The sequence below is a fragment of the Xiphias gladius genome, chromosome 6, assembly GCF_016859285.1.
Source record: "Xiphias gladius isolate SHS-SW01 ecotype Sanya breed wild chromosome 6, ASM1685928v1, whole genome shotgun sequence".
NCBI lineage: Eukaryota > Metazoa > Chordata > Actinopteri > Istiophoriformes > Xiphiidae > Xiphias > Xiphias gladius.
In genome coordinates this window covers 9,856,558-9,875,918 of record NC_053405.1, presented here as the reverse complement: position 1 = coordinate 9,875,918, position 19,361 = coordinate 9,856,558, and the positions used below count along the sequence as shown (strand labels likewise).

The 19,361-nt window shown below is 41.8% G+C and overlaps 3 protein-coding genes across 3 annotated transcripts in view; 1 reads left to right on the top strand and 2 right to left on the bottom strand.

The window, feature by feature from the left end:
• Positions 1-64: 64 nt before the first annotated feature.
• Positions 65-4,982, bottom strand: abhd8b (abhydrolase domain containing 8b). Its single transcript, XM_040128158.1, has 4 exons — positions 4,177-4,982; positions 3,171-3,341; positions 2,387-2,603; positions 65-1,293 (listed from the first exon to the last, which is right to left on the bottom strand). Exons 1-4 carry the CDS (start codon positions 4,971-4,973, stop codon positions 997-999), a joined length of 1,482 nt encoding a protein of 493 aa, XP_039984092.1. The 5' UTR covers positions 4,974-4,982; the 3' UTR covers positions 65-996.
• A 6,088-nt stretch (positions 4,983-11,070) lies between these two features.
• dda1 (DET1 and DDB1 associated 1) lies at positions 11,071-14,896 on the top strand. Its single transcript, XM_040129789.1, has 5 exons — positions 11,071-11,448; positions 12,031-12,111; positions 12,280-12,331; positions 12,594-12,655; positions 12,857-14,896. Exons 1-5 carry the CDS (start codon positions 11,440-11,442, stop codon positions 12,959-12,961), a joined length of 309 nt encoding a protein of 102 aa, XP_039985723.1. The 5' UTR covers positions 11,071-11,439; the 3' UTR covers positions 12,962-14,896.
• Positions 14,897-15,110: 214 nt separating this feature from the next.
• ano8b (anoctamin 8b) overlaps positions 15,111-19,361 on the bottom strand; it is a 38,059-nt gene continuing 33,808 nt past the window's right edge. The window contains exon 19 of the mRNA XM_040129622.1: positions 15,111-19,007. Coding sequence (XP_039985556.1) covers positions 18,264-19,007 — 744 coding nt within the window. The 3' untranslated portion in view covers positions 15,111-18,263. The remainder of the gene's footprint in view (positions 19,008-19,361) is intronic.

Genomic DNA, 19,361 nt, shown 5'->3' with positions numbered 1-19,361 from the left:
AAGTAAGGCTACTCCTTATCTTGTAAACTACCGATGCATATTGCAAAAATAATATTCTTGCAAAAGAAAAGGGCAAAATACTAAATGTACATTTTAATCAATACATGTCTGCGTTAATTTTCAGTGCTCTTTTGTGTATCATGACATTTTCATTTTGTCATTTTAAAACTCTCATCTCTACAACAGGTGACATTTGCAATTTATAATCATGTGCAATGGAAAAATCTAGTTACAAAACATCCTGAGATACACACACAGACACACAAACGCGCACACAGATAGACATTTCACAGCTAGCTAAGTGTGTCAGGATTTGATACTAAACCTCAAGAAGGCAAAATATTTGAGGCTTATTACCCATCCGGCTAGTTTTGATAAGGTTTGGGTTCTGCTGTTGCTTTACATAGAACAGCTTAACAGGCAGTCAACCAGAAACATGTGTCATACCAACCAATTGTTTTTTCCACGTTTTAGGAATGGCAAAAGTCAGACCAGGCATTCAACAGTTCTCCATTTAAAAACGTTCCCGTGTGTCTGAGTGGCAGGGGAGACTTTTTGTCCACAGAAGTCAAATTTGACCACGTTTGCTGCTGGACTCATTTTCACCCTCGCCCTCATGGCTGTTTAGTGCTGTGTCCGCCTCTTGCTCGGCCTACCCTAACATCATCCCCACACACCACTTCAAGGCACAATCATATCCCCCCTGCTGTACGTAGGACTACAGGGAGCCGTAAGCTGAAGAATGGACCGTCTTTGTCTCGTAACATTATTGGAGCTCCTTTTCCTCTGTCCTTCAGCTTTGCAGCTGAAATTACTGTAATGGAATTTGAACTCCCTGTAGTGCCCCACTTCCACTTCCAACCTCTAGTTGGACCATTTCAGATGAACTGGCTCTTTTGGCTCATCATCAGTTTCAACAGTTCCAACCAGCTGGGCTCCCCAGGATGTACAAAGTGCATGGCCAGCCATGATTTAGTGTAAAAACCACTGTCAGCTTTAATCTTCAGTCATTTTTTTGGCCTTGCTGTCTCGCTTCTCCTCTGCACTGCCGTTTGATGTGGTGTGCCTGGCAGTTGCAGGTCGGACCTTGTCGGGCTCAGATGATGCCTTGATGATGTCAGATTGGGCTTTGGCAGTCTCTGGACGTGTTTTGGACTCTTTCTTTGAGGGTGGAGGGGTGGCGGGCTCCCAGAGGAAAAACTCATGCAGGAGTGTGTTGACAGCCTCGGGACACTCCATCATGACCATGTGACTGCCGTCCTCCAGGAACTTCAGGAAGGCCATTAAGAGGATCTGACAGAAAGTTGAAAGCAACAACAACAAAAAAAGAAGCTGTATTTTTGAGCCATCAACAAAACACTGCAACTTTATATTTTGTGCCAAAGCACGAGCCTGGTTCCAGACCTCTGAATCGCTGCCCACATCTCTGATTTTTTTTGAGCAAATTAAGTAGTATAACGAAGTGGAAAAAAAAGACATTTTCGTTTAAGTATCATTCCACCGAGGTACTGATATAGCTGGAAGAAATTAAGTTCTAAGTAGGTGTGGCTTGTCAAGTCAGTTTGGGGGCAACCACTATAATTTTAGCGGGAGGCATGTTAAGTTGTCGAGTTGAGTAAAGGGAACAATTCTGGAGTATTTTCTCATCTCTAAGCAAGGGATTCTGCACAGCAGCCGCTAAAACTCAGTTAGATTGGCATTGTTTTAACCCATTGGCCAAATTTTTCAGGCCATTTTGTCCTTTACTTGATTGTTTACAGCTGAGAGACAGAAAGAAAATGCAGGGAGAGAGATGGGGAATGACATGCAGGGACATTTAGTGTGTTAGCCCATAGGGGATTTTTTTTTTTTTAACTTTTATTAACTGGCACTTTAATATTGAACAATGGTGACCAATTAAGCGGTTTTATCGATTTCAGAGAACCTTTATTTGCCATTCACTTCCTTCCTGGTATGAAAAATAATCAAAAATCAAATCATACTATAATTTCAACATCTAGAGGAAGTGTTTTTAATCTGTGTAAAAGAGAATCTGTCAGGAGACAGAGAAGTAAACTGAAGTTCAGAGAAAGAGAGGCACTTGTCCTCTAAATACAATAGATGCAGTGGGAAGGATATGGTTCTTCAGGGCCTAAACCGTCTACAAATAAAATTATATATATTTTATTTTATTAATAATTATATGTCTTGGGACAGTTTTAATGTTAATTCTTATGATCCCTACAAAAATAACTACTATGTTTTTTTTTTACTAATTTTGACAATCTGGTTCACTCAGGCTACGTTAACAAAAGGTTTGACAGTAGTGTCTTTAGTGTAGTGTCTTTAGTGGGGTCAATTTCCCAGTTTGGATCCTGAGCTCAGGGGGCCGAAGACGCCCCATTACCTCTGCCATGCGCTGATCTTCTTCAACAGGAACAAACTTGTCGTGCATGCCGTGGACCAGCAGGATGGGCACTGTGAGCTCAGCATGGTAGACCTCATCCCCCTCAGGCCAGTACTGCCCGCTCATCATGGCGCGCAGCACAAAGGACGACACGTTGAAGGCATTGTTCTCTTTCAGCAGCTGCTTCTCCTTGGCACCCTGCCGAGCAAAGCCAGCCCTGTAGGGGACAGAGCAGAGGAGAGTTACCTTAATTACAAAATTGCTAAAAAACAAAAAAAAAAAACAACTGTTCTCTGATGACGTCAAACTGTGGGTGAAATAAAAAAGTTAAGTCAATGAAGGTAGAATTAGCATAATGGCACTGATGGATGAGACACAGTCATGCTGTCAGCATCGGAAAAAACAAAGAGATGCCACTGACTTCTTGTATGTTTATCATGGTAATTGTTTCAAATACAATTATTTATTTTCCTGGCTTCTAAATAAAAGTTAATCCGTGAAAGTTACCTGCTCTGCTTTAGGTTACATTCTATTGTATTTTATAACAAAACGTTCAAGTAGACAAGCTGGTGAGTTTTGAATTAAAAGCTGTATCTGACCAGATTCTGCATGTAAAATAGAATAGGAGACGGATTATATGTTTTTTATGAAAAATGCATGGTAACTGTTTTTGCAGGTAAAATTCTGTGTAGCAGTTCATTATTTTTAGGTCTACTAGATGTAGACACATCAACCGAAAACAGCATTTTTGCCTCTGTTATTGTCCTGTTGCAGTGTGTCTTACTTGAGAAAACTCCAGGCTAGCAGCGGAGAGAGGCAGTAAAGCACACAGGCGGGCAGGTTGAAGATGGAGCAGAGACTGGGCTCCAAAGCCGTGGGACCGCCTCCGTTGATCATCACCATCTTGTGGATCTGGTCCGGATACTCATGGGCCAGGAACGTACAGAACGAAACACTAGGGAAGTAGAACAGAAGAATGATTTCAGGATTGGTTGTTTTGTGGTCCTTTTAATGAGGATTTATTGATCTAGAACGTATGTTGGGTGGGAAACTTCTGGCAAAGTATTTGGCGAATATACTGTAAAGCGTATATTTATTCTCCAGAAGAAATCAAAGTACTGTATCAACATAATGGCAAACAGTTGCAACAGTAAAATCAATAAGTATTGTGACAAGTAAAAAATTAGAGTTGCAAATAAAGATGATTTAATTATCAGTTACTGTGATAAATCCTTCCCTATGATCCTTCCCCGAGTGCTAAGTACCGCTTACTTTATTTTTATTTTATCAAACAAACTTTACAAAATATAAAGATACTGGATTTACAGTTATATACAACTATAAACAAGTAGCAAATGCTTACATTTGAAAGGCTGTAAATGTTTGGCATTATTTGATAAATGACTTAAATATTAAGCAATTATCAATACCGCTGTCAATTAATTTTGTCGTTAGAAAAAATTGTTAAATGACTAATTGTTGGCGTACTGTAACAAATTTTTATCAACATTCAGTTTTTGGATCCTTGATGTATTTACATGTTATGTTATAAGAAATCCTGCTATGCTACCATTACCTTTCAGGGCTTCTCATAGTTCTTTATACCATGGGGAAGCAAACAGAGACAAGGGAACCAAAAAGTATAGTTTTGTCTTTCTAGAAAAAGAAAAACCTTTGACTGAAAATTTTTAGAAGTCACAGTGACATTTAGCTACTTTTGTTAAGGCCATCTCCTGAAGCCTCGTTCAGTTCCACTGTGTTTTATGCGAATGTTGTGATCTTAAATTTACCCATAAGAATGTCCTATGAGAATATTCCTCTTGCGTGCATATCTCTTGAAGATCAGTCTCATATCCTCAGCCAGGGCATAGAAAGTGTACGCTGCAGGTATCTGTGGTGCTGAGCTGGCTCCGTGACCGGCCAGGTCCGGGGCGATCACCTCGTAGCCCCGCAGGGAAAAGAAGTCCAGTTGGCTTCCCCAGATGTCTAGCGAGCCGCCCACTCCGTGGATGAAGAACAGAGCCACGTCTGGATGTGTCCCTTTACAGGCTGTTATCTTCCTCTCACAGTCGATCACCACAGTGCGCTTTGGCTTCCGCCTGCGCTTCCGGGGTTGCTGGGACTGGTCAGTCTGTCCAGCAGCAGGTGTCTCTCTTCCTGCTCCTGTTTCAGATGCTCCATTGTTTCTAGCTCTGACGAATTCTGGCCTAGCCTCAGGGATTGCCACGGGCAGTGAGGAGTTACCACAGTCTGTAAGTTCAACCTCTACAGTGCTGTTAGGTTCTCTCTCTTCATTCTGGCAGTTTTTCAGCTCTGCACTTGCCCTGTCACCCAAGTTCTCAATTAACAGCTGTCCATTACGATAAACTGTGATCTTTCGTTTGCAGCTGACACTCCCACCCTGCACAGTGGGTTCCTCCACCACCGGCCGGTCGGGGATTATATGTCGAACCCTCAGGATGCGGCCCGGTTTCACCTCCACAAACTCGTAGCCATCGGCAGGTTCTGAGGTTTCTATAGGAACCACAACGTTGGCAGACTTTGAGGTCAGGCAGCAGAGAAGACTTTCCATAAAGCTGGTCAGCATGGCTGCCAGTCTGGAAGGAATACGTTCAAATAAAAACACACATACATCAGCACAAACATGCAAACATGAATGAAACAAGGTCACAGAAAACCAAAGGCACATAAACTATAAAAGGAACCACAGTTACAAGCAAGCTATCTATTTAACTCAAGCTATAAAGATGGTAAAAACTGGTAAAATATCATATGTGGAGCCTAAAAATCTAGACGAGATATATTCTTCAACTCTATTTCTGTTCCTCATTAAGTCTGAATCAGGTTTGAAAAAACTTCAGCACCTTCAACAGATGAGGTGAAGTGTTTTCTTTTTGGTTTTTTTTGTCAATTAGCTCCCAACCAATACTGGAAACATGTATTTTAAAAGTTAAATTAAATTGTGAGATAAAAGTTGCACATTCATGTATACTGTATACACTCATTTTAAAAAGAACATCACTATATAATTATCAAAATGTTCATGTACATGTAATTATTCAGAAGACCATTGAATGTCTACATCAAATGAGCATCTGGGAACCTTACGTGTACCATTCAAAGAGGTAAACAAGTTCCTGTGGCTTTACAATCTGGCATCTAATTACAATTTAAACCCTTGCGACTTTCCGTCGGACGTAAGTGAGCGGCATCTTCCCTCAGTGCGGCCTTTGGGGGTATTTATAGACGAGGACAGTAATAGCTCTGTGAGTTAAAGCTGTCTGCCATGTGATCACTCTGCGGCAGCGTGCACTGCCATTCTGTCTGTCAAAACCACAGAACCGTCAACAGTAATAAGTGGTACTTTTTTAGGCACTAGTATGGACTAGTGAGGATTGTGGAGAGAAATATTTTGTAAATCATATTAAACAATGAAGGAGAGTTAGATTATTACTTTGGTACATATCACGCTAAGTAACAGAGAACACACAAGCATACACATGCACACGATCTTAGTCATGGGATCGCTAATGTTATGAGGAATGTGAAGAATTGGTAAAGTGGCATAATGAATTGGCTTTTTCCTGACACCCGAACAGCTTCTTCTGAAAGAGCATGAACAATTTACAATCAGAGAGGTTGCTATCCAAAGAACGGATGAGAACGTGTATATTGCATGTCTCAAACACACTACAGGTACACTTTACAGTATATGTTAGGCTGTTGATCACCAGCCACAGCAACAGCAGAGCAGCCAAGCAGGGTCTGCAAGTCTCTCCTGCTGTTGGCATTATCCTACCTTCCTGTTGCTCCCCTCCCTGCTAGAAGGGATTATATTCTCTGTCTAAACAACACAATCTGTCCCTCTCTCGGCGAAAACAGTGACACTGTACCGCAACAGTTTTACCCTCTGTGTGATTTGTTGCATCTTTTTCTATACTTGCAAACCATCAGCTACTTCTTTCATCTGGGGATTACGGACACAATGTAATACAGCATTCCTGCTTTGCTGGCTATTCTCATGCCCTTTTTGCTTATACTTGCACATCCTCTATCCAAACAGCAGTGTTGTGCAGTGCTGTACGTGTACTGACTGAAGGAGGCTGAGCAGGCCATTTATAAATCGCAGGAGGCAACGCATTCACCTCTAATTATTGTTCTGGAATCAAAAGGCATCCGTTATCCAGGCACAAGGTGTGGCCTGTTATATATGCAAATCTTATTTTTTTTCTGTACTGTTGAACACCTTTTAGCAATACTGTGATTCACGGTGTTCCTTTCCATTTAAACACGGGCATGGATAAATATGTATGTTTTACTTACTTAGTCTAAACCAGTCCAAAACCCTTTGTCTACCCCTAAAAATTCTTATCCATCCATCCACCCCCTCTCAATTTTAAAGCGCTATATTACCCTCATCAACTTCAAATATTAGAATAAACAGTAAAACAGGCTGATTCTCTGTGACAGTACCCTGATACGCAGATGGCGTTGTACCATAAGATTCTATCCTGCCGTGAATGACATATACCTGTCCCCAAGCACAGTCTCTTTTTAATCAAGTCTGCATATATTATTTAAGGAGCAGGAGTGGATATGGTGTTAGATTTTTCTTGTGGCAAGAAATACTTGTAGGCTGGCAAATCACAGAGCGGAAGACTCTCCCACGTGGTAACATAAAATGTCCGGCCTGTCTCATAACTGAGCTTGAGGGAGAGGACAACTGAATGCTTGTCCCACTTGTAATACTGCATATCATGATTCATCCAGTTAGGTGAAATACACTGACTGTCTTTCAACAAATCTGCGACAGCAGTCATCGAACCCCCACCATTACAAAACCAGAACACATACAAAACTGTGGGCTCCTCTTTTTCAGTAGCACTGAAACAAAATTGCACTTGGGACTAACTAGCACTACCTGGAAGCACTACCAGTGTCTCTTCTGTTGGCCACTTTAACGGCAGTGTTAAATGCCTAGTTTAAGAGCACCTAATTGGAGGGTTATTGGGGAGAGGCGTGGGCTTCCCATTCAGTTCCCGCTTGGATTTATCAGGCTGGTTTTAGGATTGAACTGACAGCAGCCGACCAATCCTAAACCCTGACCAACGGTTCAAACTGAATAAAATGTTATGTATAGAAAGCAGTATCCCAGAGATGTGTCTGTCTTAATTGTGGGAGGTTTCCTCCTCCTCCATTTAGACATCTTATGATGCCCTGCTGTCACCCCTGTCTGTGGGTCTGCGTCCTGTTGCAGTCTCTACACGGCCTCTGTTGTCGGCGGCTGCGGGAGGCCCGTTATATAACAATTCACGCAGGTCAGACTCAATCACAGTGGGGACCCGGAAAAAAAAAAAGAGCAGGGACTGCCACGGAGATTAAAAACCACTACAGGTCTGCAGGTTCGATGCTGATAAAAGATTTGTCACTGAACATTAAAAATTTGTGTGTTTGACTTTTAAATATGCCTGGGTTCTGCACTTGCTTGCTAGTATCCCGCAACTTCTATAGATAATTTCTATGTATTTACCTGTGAAACACATCTTTCTTGAGAACCACTGCAAAGCAAAAGATGCAGCATGGGAGAACTGAATCACAGCATTGTGTAATAGGCTACATGTCTTATGTCTTAAATCCTCGCTGTCCGGCTGCTGCTTTGTATGAAGAAGAATGATTTAGACAGAACTAATGAAAAACACTACAGCTTTGAATGAGATAAGTTATTTATTAAGCATTTAGCCACAGTTTTATGAGAAAGCTGCGTCCTGTAGGAGGGCGGTCTAGAGCATGTTCTGCACCACGGAATTCATTCAAAAATAAAAAGAAATTGGTTTGATAAATTGAACGAATTATTCAAAATGGACATTTATAGTGTCAATTCAGCAAAAATGCAAAACCTTACACATACTGTACCTAACATGTGGTAATTTGATGTCAATTTGAGCGAAAAGGAAATAAACGTTTCACAAGAGAAAAAAAAACAAACAAACTACGAGCTCTTCAAAGCCCACTGCAGTGGGCTTGTTCCTATTTAATTTATTAATGAATTAAGACGTCTTTTACCTGGTGGATTTGGGTGAAATGGCCCCATCCATTCGCTAATGTCAATAAAACGCGAATTGAACAGGCCACTCACTGTGGTCTGATGCAGCAAATGAGGCAAGCGTGCAAGTGTTTTCCTTTTTTTTTGCTTCAGACTCTATCGCCCAACGGAATTCAATTTTTGAATTTTACGCTCGAAACACTAAATAACCCGAGTGTCTCGGTCGGAAGCAGCGTAATTCACGTAGCGACCTACTTAACGTCTTCTGCCAAAATCCGCAGGCTATGATGATCAAAACAACCACAGTACAAGAAAAAACAAAAACACGGCGCATTAAGTTAAATACCTACCTCTATATATCCGAAAACTCCGCGTGATATATGGTCAAATTGATGTGGTTTTGCTTATGAGGCATCGAGGAAGTAGGGGAGCTATAATCTGTTGCAGTCAATCCAATAATCTAATTTATCTGGATCCTGGTGTCCCGTAGGTAGGCACCACACGGCGGCCACCGCCAGACCAGCGACGGCACGTCTTTCTGTGGCGCAGAGGCAGACCCACGTACCTGCCTCCTCCAGCGCTCCAGCTCCGAGCAGGAACCTCGGAGACTCACCGGAGCTCAGCGGGACGTCGGCGTATTTTAAATCCATCAGCCGCCGGTGCGACTGAGCCACTGTAGCCTCCCGGCTGCGTTCGTGGAAGTGAGGGGCTGCCCCCTGCTGCAATGTGACGCGAAACAACCAGTGGATACATCCACGGTGGTGGTGGTGGTGGTGCTGGGGGTGGGGGGGGTTCAACAAAAACAATAACAGATGACGACCGAATTTTATCACATGGTGGCCCGCAGTTACATTTAGTAAGTCCGCAAACCCCTGGCCACCATGAACGGGTGGCCTTAAGGTTCATGCGTTATTACCCGTCCACTGGTGACCTTACGGGGCTTTTACCACGTAGAGTGTAGATGTGTGTTCAGAAGCCTTATGAGCTGAGGTGTAGCCGCACTGCAAAAAGTGGCGGCTGTCACACAGAAAAACCAGATCAAGTTGGCTACGGCAAGTCACCATTTCCCTTTAAATCCGGTTGCTTTGCTCACCTGAGTGGTGCTACTTGTTGATAAGGAACCATTTATAAACTGTAGATGAGCTGTTAATAATGGCTTTACTGTGGTAAATAAATCGTTTTTTTTGCTTTATAGATCGCTTGTAAGCCATTAATAAGAACAAGCTTCGTCTGTCCTTTTTAGTTCTGTGATTTAGTAATAATGATCTGATAATCTGGTTCATAATCTTAACAGCTGCTTTCTACCAATTATCTTGTTTTTCATTCTGTTTCCTTGCCTGTCTGTTTGAAAACGTTTCTGTTGGTAGTTTTACCCGTTTCATGTTTTCAGCAATTGCTTACTTAGTCGAAAGCATTTGGCAACATAGATTTAGAAAATGCTGCGGTCGGTAGTGGGACAAGAAGAGAAAGAAAGGCATCTCCTCCCTGTAACTTGTCATTATTTTGTATTTTAATCTTTAAAACATAGTCTATAATCTGTTTTAGCCAAATCCTCTCCAGTAAGCATGCACAAGCTCCCATTCTCCAGCGTCATAAGGAGCTGGTGCTATGGCAGATGCCATGGCTGTTGTTGCTAGGTAACCACCTGTTAGGAGTCCAAGGATGCAGGCGCCAGGATGAGGTGAGAACAGTCCACAGAAATCAAGACCAAGTAAAACCCACCCATTCACTTACTGTATTATTTAGGTCTCCCTCCAGCCGTAACACATTAAGGTTCATGCAAAAGCTTATCTTTACATACTGTGATGGCCATAAACTATGATGTACTGATATCAATAATACTATACTCTTGCGTTGTAGTGCGAGAGAGCTGAAAAGAGCATACACCTTTGTATCAAAGATCATCAAATAAGAGTAGAGTCACAAAAAAAGGACGGAAGCATGGTTTCAGCTGTAAAGCCATATTCTAAGGTCCCCTTCCACTCAAAGATGCGTTTTGCTTATTTTTGCTTCGCTTAGAGGTTTGACCTTCATATTGCAGATTGGTGTATGTGCACAGTTTGACACCAGAAGACCGTTTTCTTTTCTCTGTGCTTACCTAAAATCTAAGAAAGTGTCTTAAAACATGTCTGCAGGGCACCTTTCACCTGATTTAGTAAAGCTCAAACACGCGAAATGCTATATACTCTTATATTTTTTAAGCATCAGTGGATCTACAGGTTTAAGCAATATAAAGCAAATAATTTGACTCTCTTCAGTCATATGGAATTTCAGCGACTGCCGTGCTCTTATGCTGACCCAGCATATCAGTTCACGGTTAAAACATCTCATAATGTGGTAAACTCATCAGATGACCTACCAGCTGAGTCAAAATACAGGATGTGTTAGTATCTAATTCTGATAACATAATAATAGAATAGAATAGAATAAGCCCCGTTAACTTTGCCATGGGCTTCACTGTGTATAGATAAAGATCGGCACACGTAGGAAATGCATGTAGTTAAAAACACTTTCCATACTGGAGGATCAATCAGTTGCTGATAGTTTTTATAATGAAGCTCATCACGTGCAGAGCAGATTACCAAGTCAATTGCCTGGCCTATGGTCTGTTTAATGATTGGCTGTCCGGTCGAGCTGCTACCACGTGAGTGCAAAGATAGGCCAATGGGCGCTCTCGGGGCGTGGCCAAGAAAGCATCGCTACCATCGTGCTAGCTGAAGGAGTCCTGTGTAACTAGCTTTGCTAACTCATGCCATGACAACTTGGGCTATTTTTTCTGATTGTGGTATCCTTTTTTTCATGGACATTGGGATCTAGAATGGAAACAACAACTTGTGCGTGAAGGTCGTAGTTTTGTTTGCCAAGAGTACCCGATAGGACAGCTGCCCCGGTGGACTAGCCAGTAAGCTAGCGCGGCTAACCGTAAGATACTCACACTGTCTGCCACGATCAGCACAACAGATACCAAGCGAAGTCCACAAGTCGGCGTTTCGACGTTTCTACCATTATAATGGAGAAGGTAATTATTATACACACGCCACATTTGGAAATTTATCTTAATAAACTGCACAACAGTTCTCAGAGGACATATGGTAACAGCGAGCTTGCTAAGTAATAGTTAGCTGCTAGCCACACCTGCTTCTCCTGTGGGCATTCATTTACCAAGGCCAAGCTGACATCGTCTTGTGCTCAGCCCAGACCTGCTAATTTGAAACCTCTTGCCGTACAGTCTTATCTGATATCATCACCTTCGGTTACTGGAGGTTACCGGGGATGTTACAGGGAGAGCGGCAGGCCCGTTAGCGTGCCGGGGTTGCTAAGATGAGGGAACGCCCAGCACCGACCCAGACACTGTTACCTTGCATCCACAGTCATTTGCAGGAACATCTCCGCCAATCAAACATCTGTATTAGAAAGCTCTAGTAAGTGACATTGTTGTTATGCAATGCCACGGGTGAATAACAACAGTAGTCTGTTTGTTAAAAGTAGAATCTTTGTGGAGCACAGATAGACAGATAGCCAAAGGCTTGCAGTCTTTACGCTCGCATTAAATGCAAGATGAAAGAAAAGACATTTGGTAAACCTCACCCTCTTCCCACAGGCTGATTTCTTGAAAGGACTTCCTGTCTACAACAAGAGTAATTTCAGCAGATTCCATGCAGACTCTGTTTGTAAAGCATCTGTAAGTAGCCTATCATATTTATTTCCTCATACTGTCATTAATCCCACTGAATAGTTGCTATGGATGTTTAACGATTGTATAAAATAGTTGCTCATTATATCAAGATCAACAGTGCATAAGGAGAATGCACAGCAGCAATTTGTAACTGCTTTCTGTCCTGTTTTACAGAATCGGAGGCCCTCTGTGTACCTTCCAACACGTGAATACCCCTCTGAACAAAGTAAGTACCAAACTCACAAAAAATACTCTGGGAGAACAGTCTTCAATATTAAACCATGACCAGACAGTAAACCGTTATTAACAGAACATTTTGTGGGGGTTGATCACTAACGCGTTTTCAATAAATACATTTTATATATATATATATTTTATAATCTATTAACCAAGTCTACACTCTCATTGTTTTTGTGGAGGCTGTGCTCTAAACTGATCAACCTTAAACATAATTTGTCAGTAATATGCTGGCTGTGTTTGCTCTACAGTTATTGTAACAGAGAAAACCAACATCCTCCTGCGTTACCTCCATCAGCAGTGGGACAAAAAGGTGAGCATGTGCAGTCCTTTGAAGTTAATTTCATAAGTCCCGCTTCATTTATTGACAGTAATTTTCGGAGTCTTTATTAGGTCTCATTTAATTATGAGCATCATAAAACAGTGATTAATCTTTGGTCTTTGTAGCTTGATTGTTATTAAAAAGAAACTCTTTAACTGGACTGACTGCTGTACAATCCTTTGTGTCAAACAGAATGCAGCAAAGAAAAGGGAACAGGAACAAGGTGAGGGCGACAGCCCAGCACCCCCAAGGAAGATCGCCAGGACAGATAGCCAAGAGATGAATGAGGACTCATAAATATGTGTGCGTGTGTATGTGTGCGTGAATGTATGTGTGTTTGTGTGTACAGGGTATAGGCAATATAACCTAACAAAAACAAATGGATAATGGATGGATAATCCCACCTGAATAAAGACTTCTGACCATTCTGTACTATGGCAGGATGCCTTTCCTGGCATGAAATTGAGAATAACCCATAAAGAAGTAGCGAAATTCCTATCAATAAAGCAGCCATTAATGGTGTAAAGATCGATTGGATTAAAAGGTGTCAGAGTCACAGTTAGTCACTGACATTGACAGAAGAGAGCCATCACTGGGGGGGAGGGGGACTTTATACTGGTGTTTCTTTAATTAATGGTGGCTATTCCCTGTGTGGGTTAGTATATGTGTATATGTTTGTATGCATGCTGAGCTGTGAGTCTGTGTCTATTGTGTGTTGTACCGTACGTGTGGGGTGAGTGAATAGTTGAAAAAGTGTCAGAGCAGATTTAAAGTCAGAGATGGACTTGACAGATAAAGTCAGACACTACTCTTAAAATCAGTCTCATAACTGGTACATGACTTGTGTAGCCTTCTGTCTCCTGGAGAGTCTGTCCTGATTTGTGCAAAGATAACATTTTGTTACAGTTTTAATTTTATTATAACTATTATTGTTTATGTATGGCAATGAGCTTCCTGCCAACCACAGTGCCCGCCCTCTCCGTTTCACTGCCCACTCTGCAACCACATGGGGGCACTGCAACATTTTTCCACACTGTTTGAATCAACAGAACCAAGAATGCACTGTGAAGAACAGCACAAAGTAGAAGCAACTCTTCCCCTTAGACGTGTGCTTATTGTGAATATGCATATCTTCATTCTATTCTGGGACTTGTGCTTGTAGGATAAATGTTGTGTTGGTGTCGGAGAAATATTTTTACATCTAGCACCACCTTCTGGCCAGTCAAAGCTAGTAAGAGAGGGTTCGGCCTTGAGTTTACGCTTTTCTTTCAACAACAGATGTAAAAGAAAAAGAATGGAAAAAGTTACTTCCAAGTGTGAATATGTTCATCATATTGTTGGAATTTCAGTTGCACAACTTGGTAACAGCACAGATAGTGAAGAAAAATATGTATAGCAATGTATGGAAATGGGTAAGAGAATACATTATGTTGTGTGTAAATAATTACCAATACCAGAATTAGTTTATCCAATGGAATATCTTTGTGTCTGCCTTTTTGTAAACTAATACATGCCTGTGGATACAATAGAAAATCACCCTTGTGAAAGTAAAGACGAGAGCCCCATGTCCAGTGGATGTTATCTTGCCCTGCATGTTGATGTTTTCACAGCTGGGTCTTATATTCCTGGACCAGTAATAAAACTTCAGGGGTGTTGGGGCTGTGGTGTTAATTCGTGTGACTGCGGAAGGTATTAGCCTGGAGGCCTTACAACCTGTCGTCGCGGTTCGGACCCTTTTGCTCCCCCAGCTCGGGGCCCGGGATAGCTGTGCTGTTCGCCCTATCTTTGTGACAGCCCCACATGGTTTTTGTCCGAGAGCTGGCTTAGATGATCACAGTGGGATTGAAAGGGGTGTTATATTTTCAGCCATAGAATGCACAATAAGCATGCACAGCAAAGTGCAGTCGCCATCCTGCCTTGTTCCAGAGATTCAGTTTGTATTGGTGTCATATACTGTACAACACTGAATAAAGCTTTTTATTAAATGTTCTTACCACTGCCCATCAGAGCCACATCAAAGCCTCCTGTCCTTTTATCGGTTGATGCTGCAGCGTGGGTTACATACAGTGTAAATACCCTGTCTGTTTTTGAAGCGTAAAAAAACCATGTTATGCTTCTGCTCAGATAGACTGTTCTTCTACACACTAAGCCTTGCCCCATCATGTGTTTTAGATATTCTTTTTAGCTTTGCTGAAATAAAACTGGATTGAAACTGGGTTTTTGTCATGTGGTACTTTAAATACAATTATATTTCTGAAACCCTGGACTTTGGGAGATTTTGTAAGTCCTAATCTTGAGGCTAAAAAAGATGCGCAGAGATGGCTTTGCAGGAACAAGTTGGTCACAACACATACAATGCATTTGAAATAGTTTTATTAACTATTTTTCAGGTCTTACAAAAATATGACAAAATAAATTAAAAGAAATAAATAGTCCCATTTCCAAGAATTTTTCTTTAAAAGATTTTTTTTTTTTTTTTTTGTACAGTGGTACATTGGAAGAGCATATGATGTTGAGTAAGTGAGGCTTCTATGGAGGATGACTCATGTAAAACTTTGAGGTTTGGGTCGGGTTTTAATGTAGCTGTGGTGAGAGTCTCACCTGTTCACATCCACTCTTAAAGTCCAGAAAACAGTACATTTACTAAATTCACTCTGTCCTTTTCCACCAATTTCACATTAGACTGACTTGTAAAGCGTGAATACAATAAACCTAAACTCCTAAAAGAACTGTTCAGTCTCAGCTGTATGAGCTGCCGTCCTTATGCGAGAGAAGCCTGTGCTTGACCCAAGAAAACGGTGATACGTTCACTGGCGTGGCAAAACTATTCAGTACCTGTTACTTTACTTCAGTTAATGCTTATTTAAAGAACTCCCATTATAACAATATGCAATATGTTGCTGCTGCCAAGAGTGCAAGGATGATAAACGTGATAAGTTGGTTAATGGTATCCATTTCTATTCTGCGAAGTTGCAAATTTTCCCTGAATAAGGAGGAACTACGTACATGGAGGCATGACCTAAGCCCCACTGTGATATGCCAGTGAGAGCAAATGCCCTTATTTCTGCCTTTTCACTCCAGTTTTTCTCTACTGGGGCACTGGCTCATTCTTTCTAAATAAACTTTTAAAATGGTGATGAAATAGACTCTATTGCATCGTGGCGTCATTCATCCCTGAAATCCAAATGCTGCAAGAATAAATGTTTAGATGAGACTATGCTCAGCTATGCTGTAACATCTTGATCTGCATTGAAGTCTGCTCTGAAGTTTCCCTTTAACAATGGCCAGCCTGTGAGAATGAAACACGAAGACACTGAAGACATTAAATTTCTCTCAGCCGTGCACTTCTCATTTTACATGTATGATGAACACGACTTCCAAATATAGTAAAGAACGTACTGTAGATTGCCAGTAAAATATACTGTGTCTACACAATTGTCCTATTTTCCTTATTGCATTTAATGTCAGTAAGATCTTTTTGCCTTCCTGCGGAAGTACATTTTTGTATTTTCTTTAGGCATGTGACTGAAAGGTGGACTTTACTTATTGTAATGTTGTCACAGACACATGAAAGGAGCAAAAAAAATATATAGAAAAAACCTGGCTGAAACCATGTGATCATCATCCCGAGAACAGACAGATTCTGTAAAACACAAAGCGGTAGATGGATGAGATCATTGTTATTATTTTAACTGGCTGGGGAGAATGCAGTACAAATTGTTGCTGCAGGTGGGGAGGTTAGTCTAGACTTACTGTATTACATGTAAGTCTCCTACAACTCAGTTATTGCCAAAATCCTTGCCAGTGGTGATGGTGTGGAAATGCATAGTTAATGTGTCTGTCTCTCAACCTACAGTGCAACGGCCTCTGAAGCTTTTCTCACTGTGTACCTTATCTTTTGACCCCATAATGCATTTTCCCTTTTTCCAAGTGCTCTTCTACTGCGGCCAGACACTAACTTCGCTGCCCCTGCTGTATACCAATAACTAGACACCGATGTCATGGGTAAATAGCCAATAGTGAATCGAAATCAGCAGTTTAACAACGCATTTTTCTCTGCAGACAAATTGCGGCACCACCGTCTGGAGACCCTGCAGAAGTGGAATACCGGTTAATGGCAGATGATCAGGGGCTTGCTTACTTGAGGAGCATTGTTTCCATAAACAGTGTTGAAGTACATGATTAACAGAATATACAGAACAGACATCTTGGGGATAACAGTATAACCTGAAAAAATTACAGTTTGGTTAAAAAAAGGAAACTCTCAATCATCAGCAAATGGTGTTTATAAAAAAAACGTATGGAGCTCAACATAAATAAGAGCAACTATTGTTAAAAAAAAGCCTCATCTGAATATCTGGGAAAATCCCACAGTTGCTAAGAGCAGGGACAGATGAGAAGATAGCATGTACTGTGTGACAGGAGGAAAACAAACAATCCAGCTTTTGCATAATGTTATGAGGCAGGCTGGTGTTGGCTCTCTCTCCTGCAGAGAGAGATACGTTTCTATGCAGGACGTCAGGGTTTAGTGCAAATGTTACTTCTTTAACTCTGCGCTCGGTTGCCAAGTCTGGTTAGTGTGTGTGTGGAATGGAGCACCATCTGTGTTTACAAGGTGCTCTACGGGCTCGGATGGATAACAGAACTCAACAGGCTTCCACGCTCCATTTTTTTCAAAATCACCTTTGTCTACTTCTGCTTTTATTTATTTTTCTGCTTGTTCTTGTCTCTCTTCCACTTGCTCCGTTGGGAAAAATACTCATCTTAATAAGCTCGTTATTCTCTTTTCAAACAAATCTGAGTCTGCCACAGGGTGGGAGGAAATGTACAAAGCTCAGACATCACCTCTGCTTTGAAAATAAAGCTGGCGATATATCAGGGATGCTTATTAAGGGAGCGTTTGTGTGATGATTGATAAGAATAATTAAAACAATCACTGATATTGCTATTCCATTTTTCCACTTTAGTACAAAAGTGAGGGGCCCAAGATTTCCTCACAGTTAAAAATGAGATATCTAATGATCACTCGTGTTGTGACAGCTAAAGAACACTCTCAGTAGTTATTTGATGTAAAATCGGTGACGCTTTCATACCACTGTATTTGTTTTTAAAATCTTTTTCCTCCATAACAAGCTGTTATGCCCTTCTGGGAGGCCACCGAGATGATTACAATTTCTGACTAGAAGAAATCAAGAAACACAGCTCTCTGCTTTAAAGGCTTAAAAATATTAGAAACGCAGCTCATGCATTTCTTTATGTATTGCAGACAAGGAAGGATTTGTATGTTTGTGTGTGTAAGGGATGTGTGTGTGTGTGTGTGTGTGTGTGTGTGTGTGTGTGTGTGTGTGTGTGTTTTTATTCAGTCATAATAGGAAGGTTTATGTCTTTCTTATAAAGCCTTGTTTTTCTGTCTCTCAGCAAAAAAGCAAACCAAAACAACTGTCATCTCTCATCAGCTTCATCTTTTCCTCTCTCTGTTTCATGTACTTCTACACATGGCCTATGACAATACAGAGGCTAGGTCAAACCTTTCCTCACAGTAAACACATCACTTCTTCAGTTGAGATGTAACCAAAGAAAAGTTTGTTCTCTGCAGCTACTAGACTTTGGAGCCAGCCGTGTCCAAGTCTGTTGAATGTCCGTTCTCGGACTCTTCCCCTCCAGGCGAGGGGATCTCGTCTGGAACACCGTTCAAGTCAGACCTGGAAGGTTGTCTCTCTGATGTTTGTGATGACGATCCTTCCCCGGATCTGGGCAGCGGAGCCCCATTCGCACATGTCCCTCCCTCCGATTTCCCAAAATTAAACAGTTTCCCAGGATTGAAGGCTTTGCTGGGTGACTGAGAACGCTCCTGAGAGCTGCTACCTGATGATGAAGATGATGACGATGAGGATGTTGCTGTGGCATTAGTGGTTGTGGCGGCAGCCACAGAAGCCGCAGCACCTTCCTTCTTATTCTCAGGTGACTTGAGGAATTTGAAGCTCAGGAACCCCGGCAGCTTTGGCTCACTGCCGGTGGGTGACTGTGGGGAGCGGGCACCACTCGAGGAGAACTTACTCTGCAGCGGGATGATCTGTTTCAGCTTCATCACATTATTGTTGGCCAGCAGGGAGCTGGGCCTCTTGGGTTTCTCTGACCCGCCACCCCCTCCTCCTCCAACGCCGGGGCGTGATTTGCTGCCGTGACTTTTGTCGTGGTGGTGATCCCCGGAGGAGTCACCCTTGCTGTCCTCTCGCTCCCTTTCCCTACGGGCCATGTGCTCCGCCTGCCTCTGCCTCTCTTCCTCCTCCCTCTTCCTCCTCTGCAGCTGCTGGTAATGCTGCTGTGCCTGCCGCTCATGCTTCTGCAGAGGAAGGGAAATATTCCCACAATGTATTTACTAGAATCAGCACGAACCCAGCTAACCATTACAATATTGCAGTACTACCCACCTAATAAATCTCTTACTAGAGTAAGAACCTTGCATTAGCACTGCAGGGTCCACTACAGCTTAATATCTGTCCCATGTCCTACAAATTGTATTTCTCAAGAGTGTTCTTGCTTAAATATCACCAGAGGTGTAAAACAAGGAATTCTTCTTCAAAAAGAAAGCTGGAATGCTGCACTACAGTATGTTTTCAGCAGAAAGGTTGGCTCCTATGATGGCTGCTGATATAGATTTTTTTTTAATAATACAGTACTCTGCAAATAATGAGGT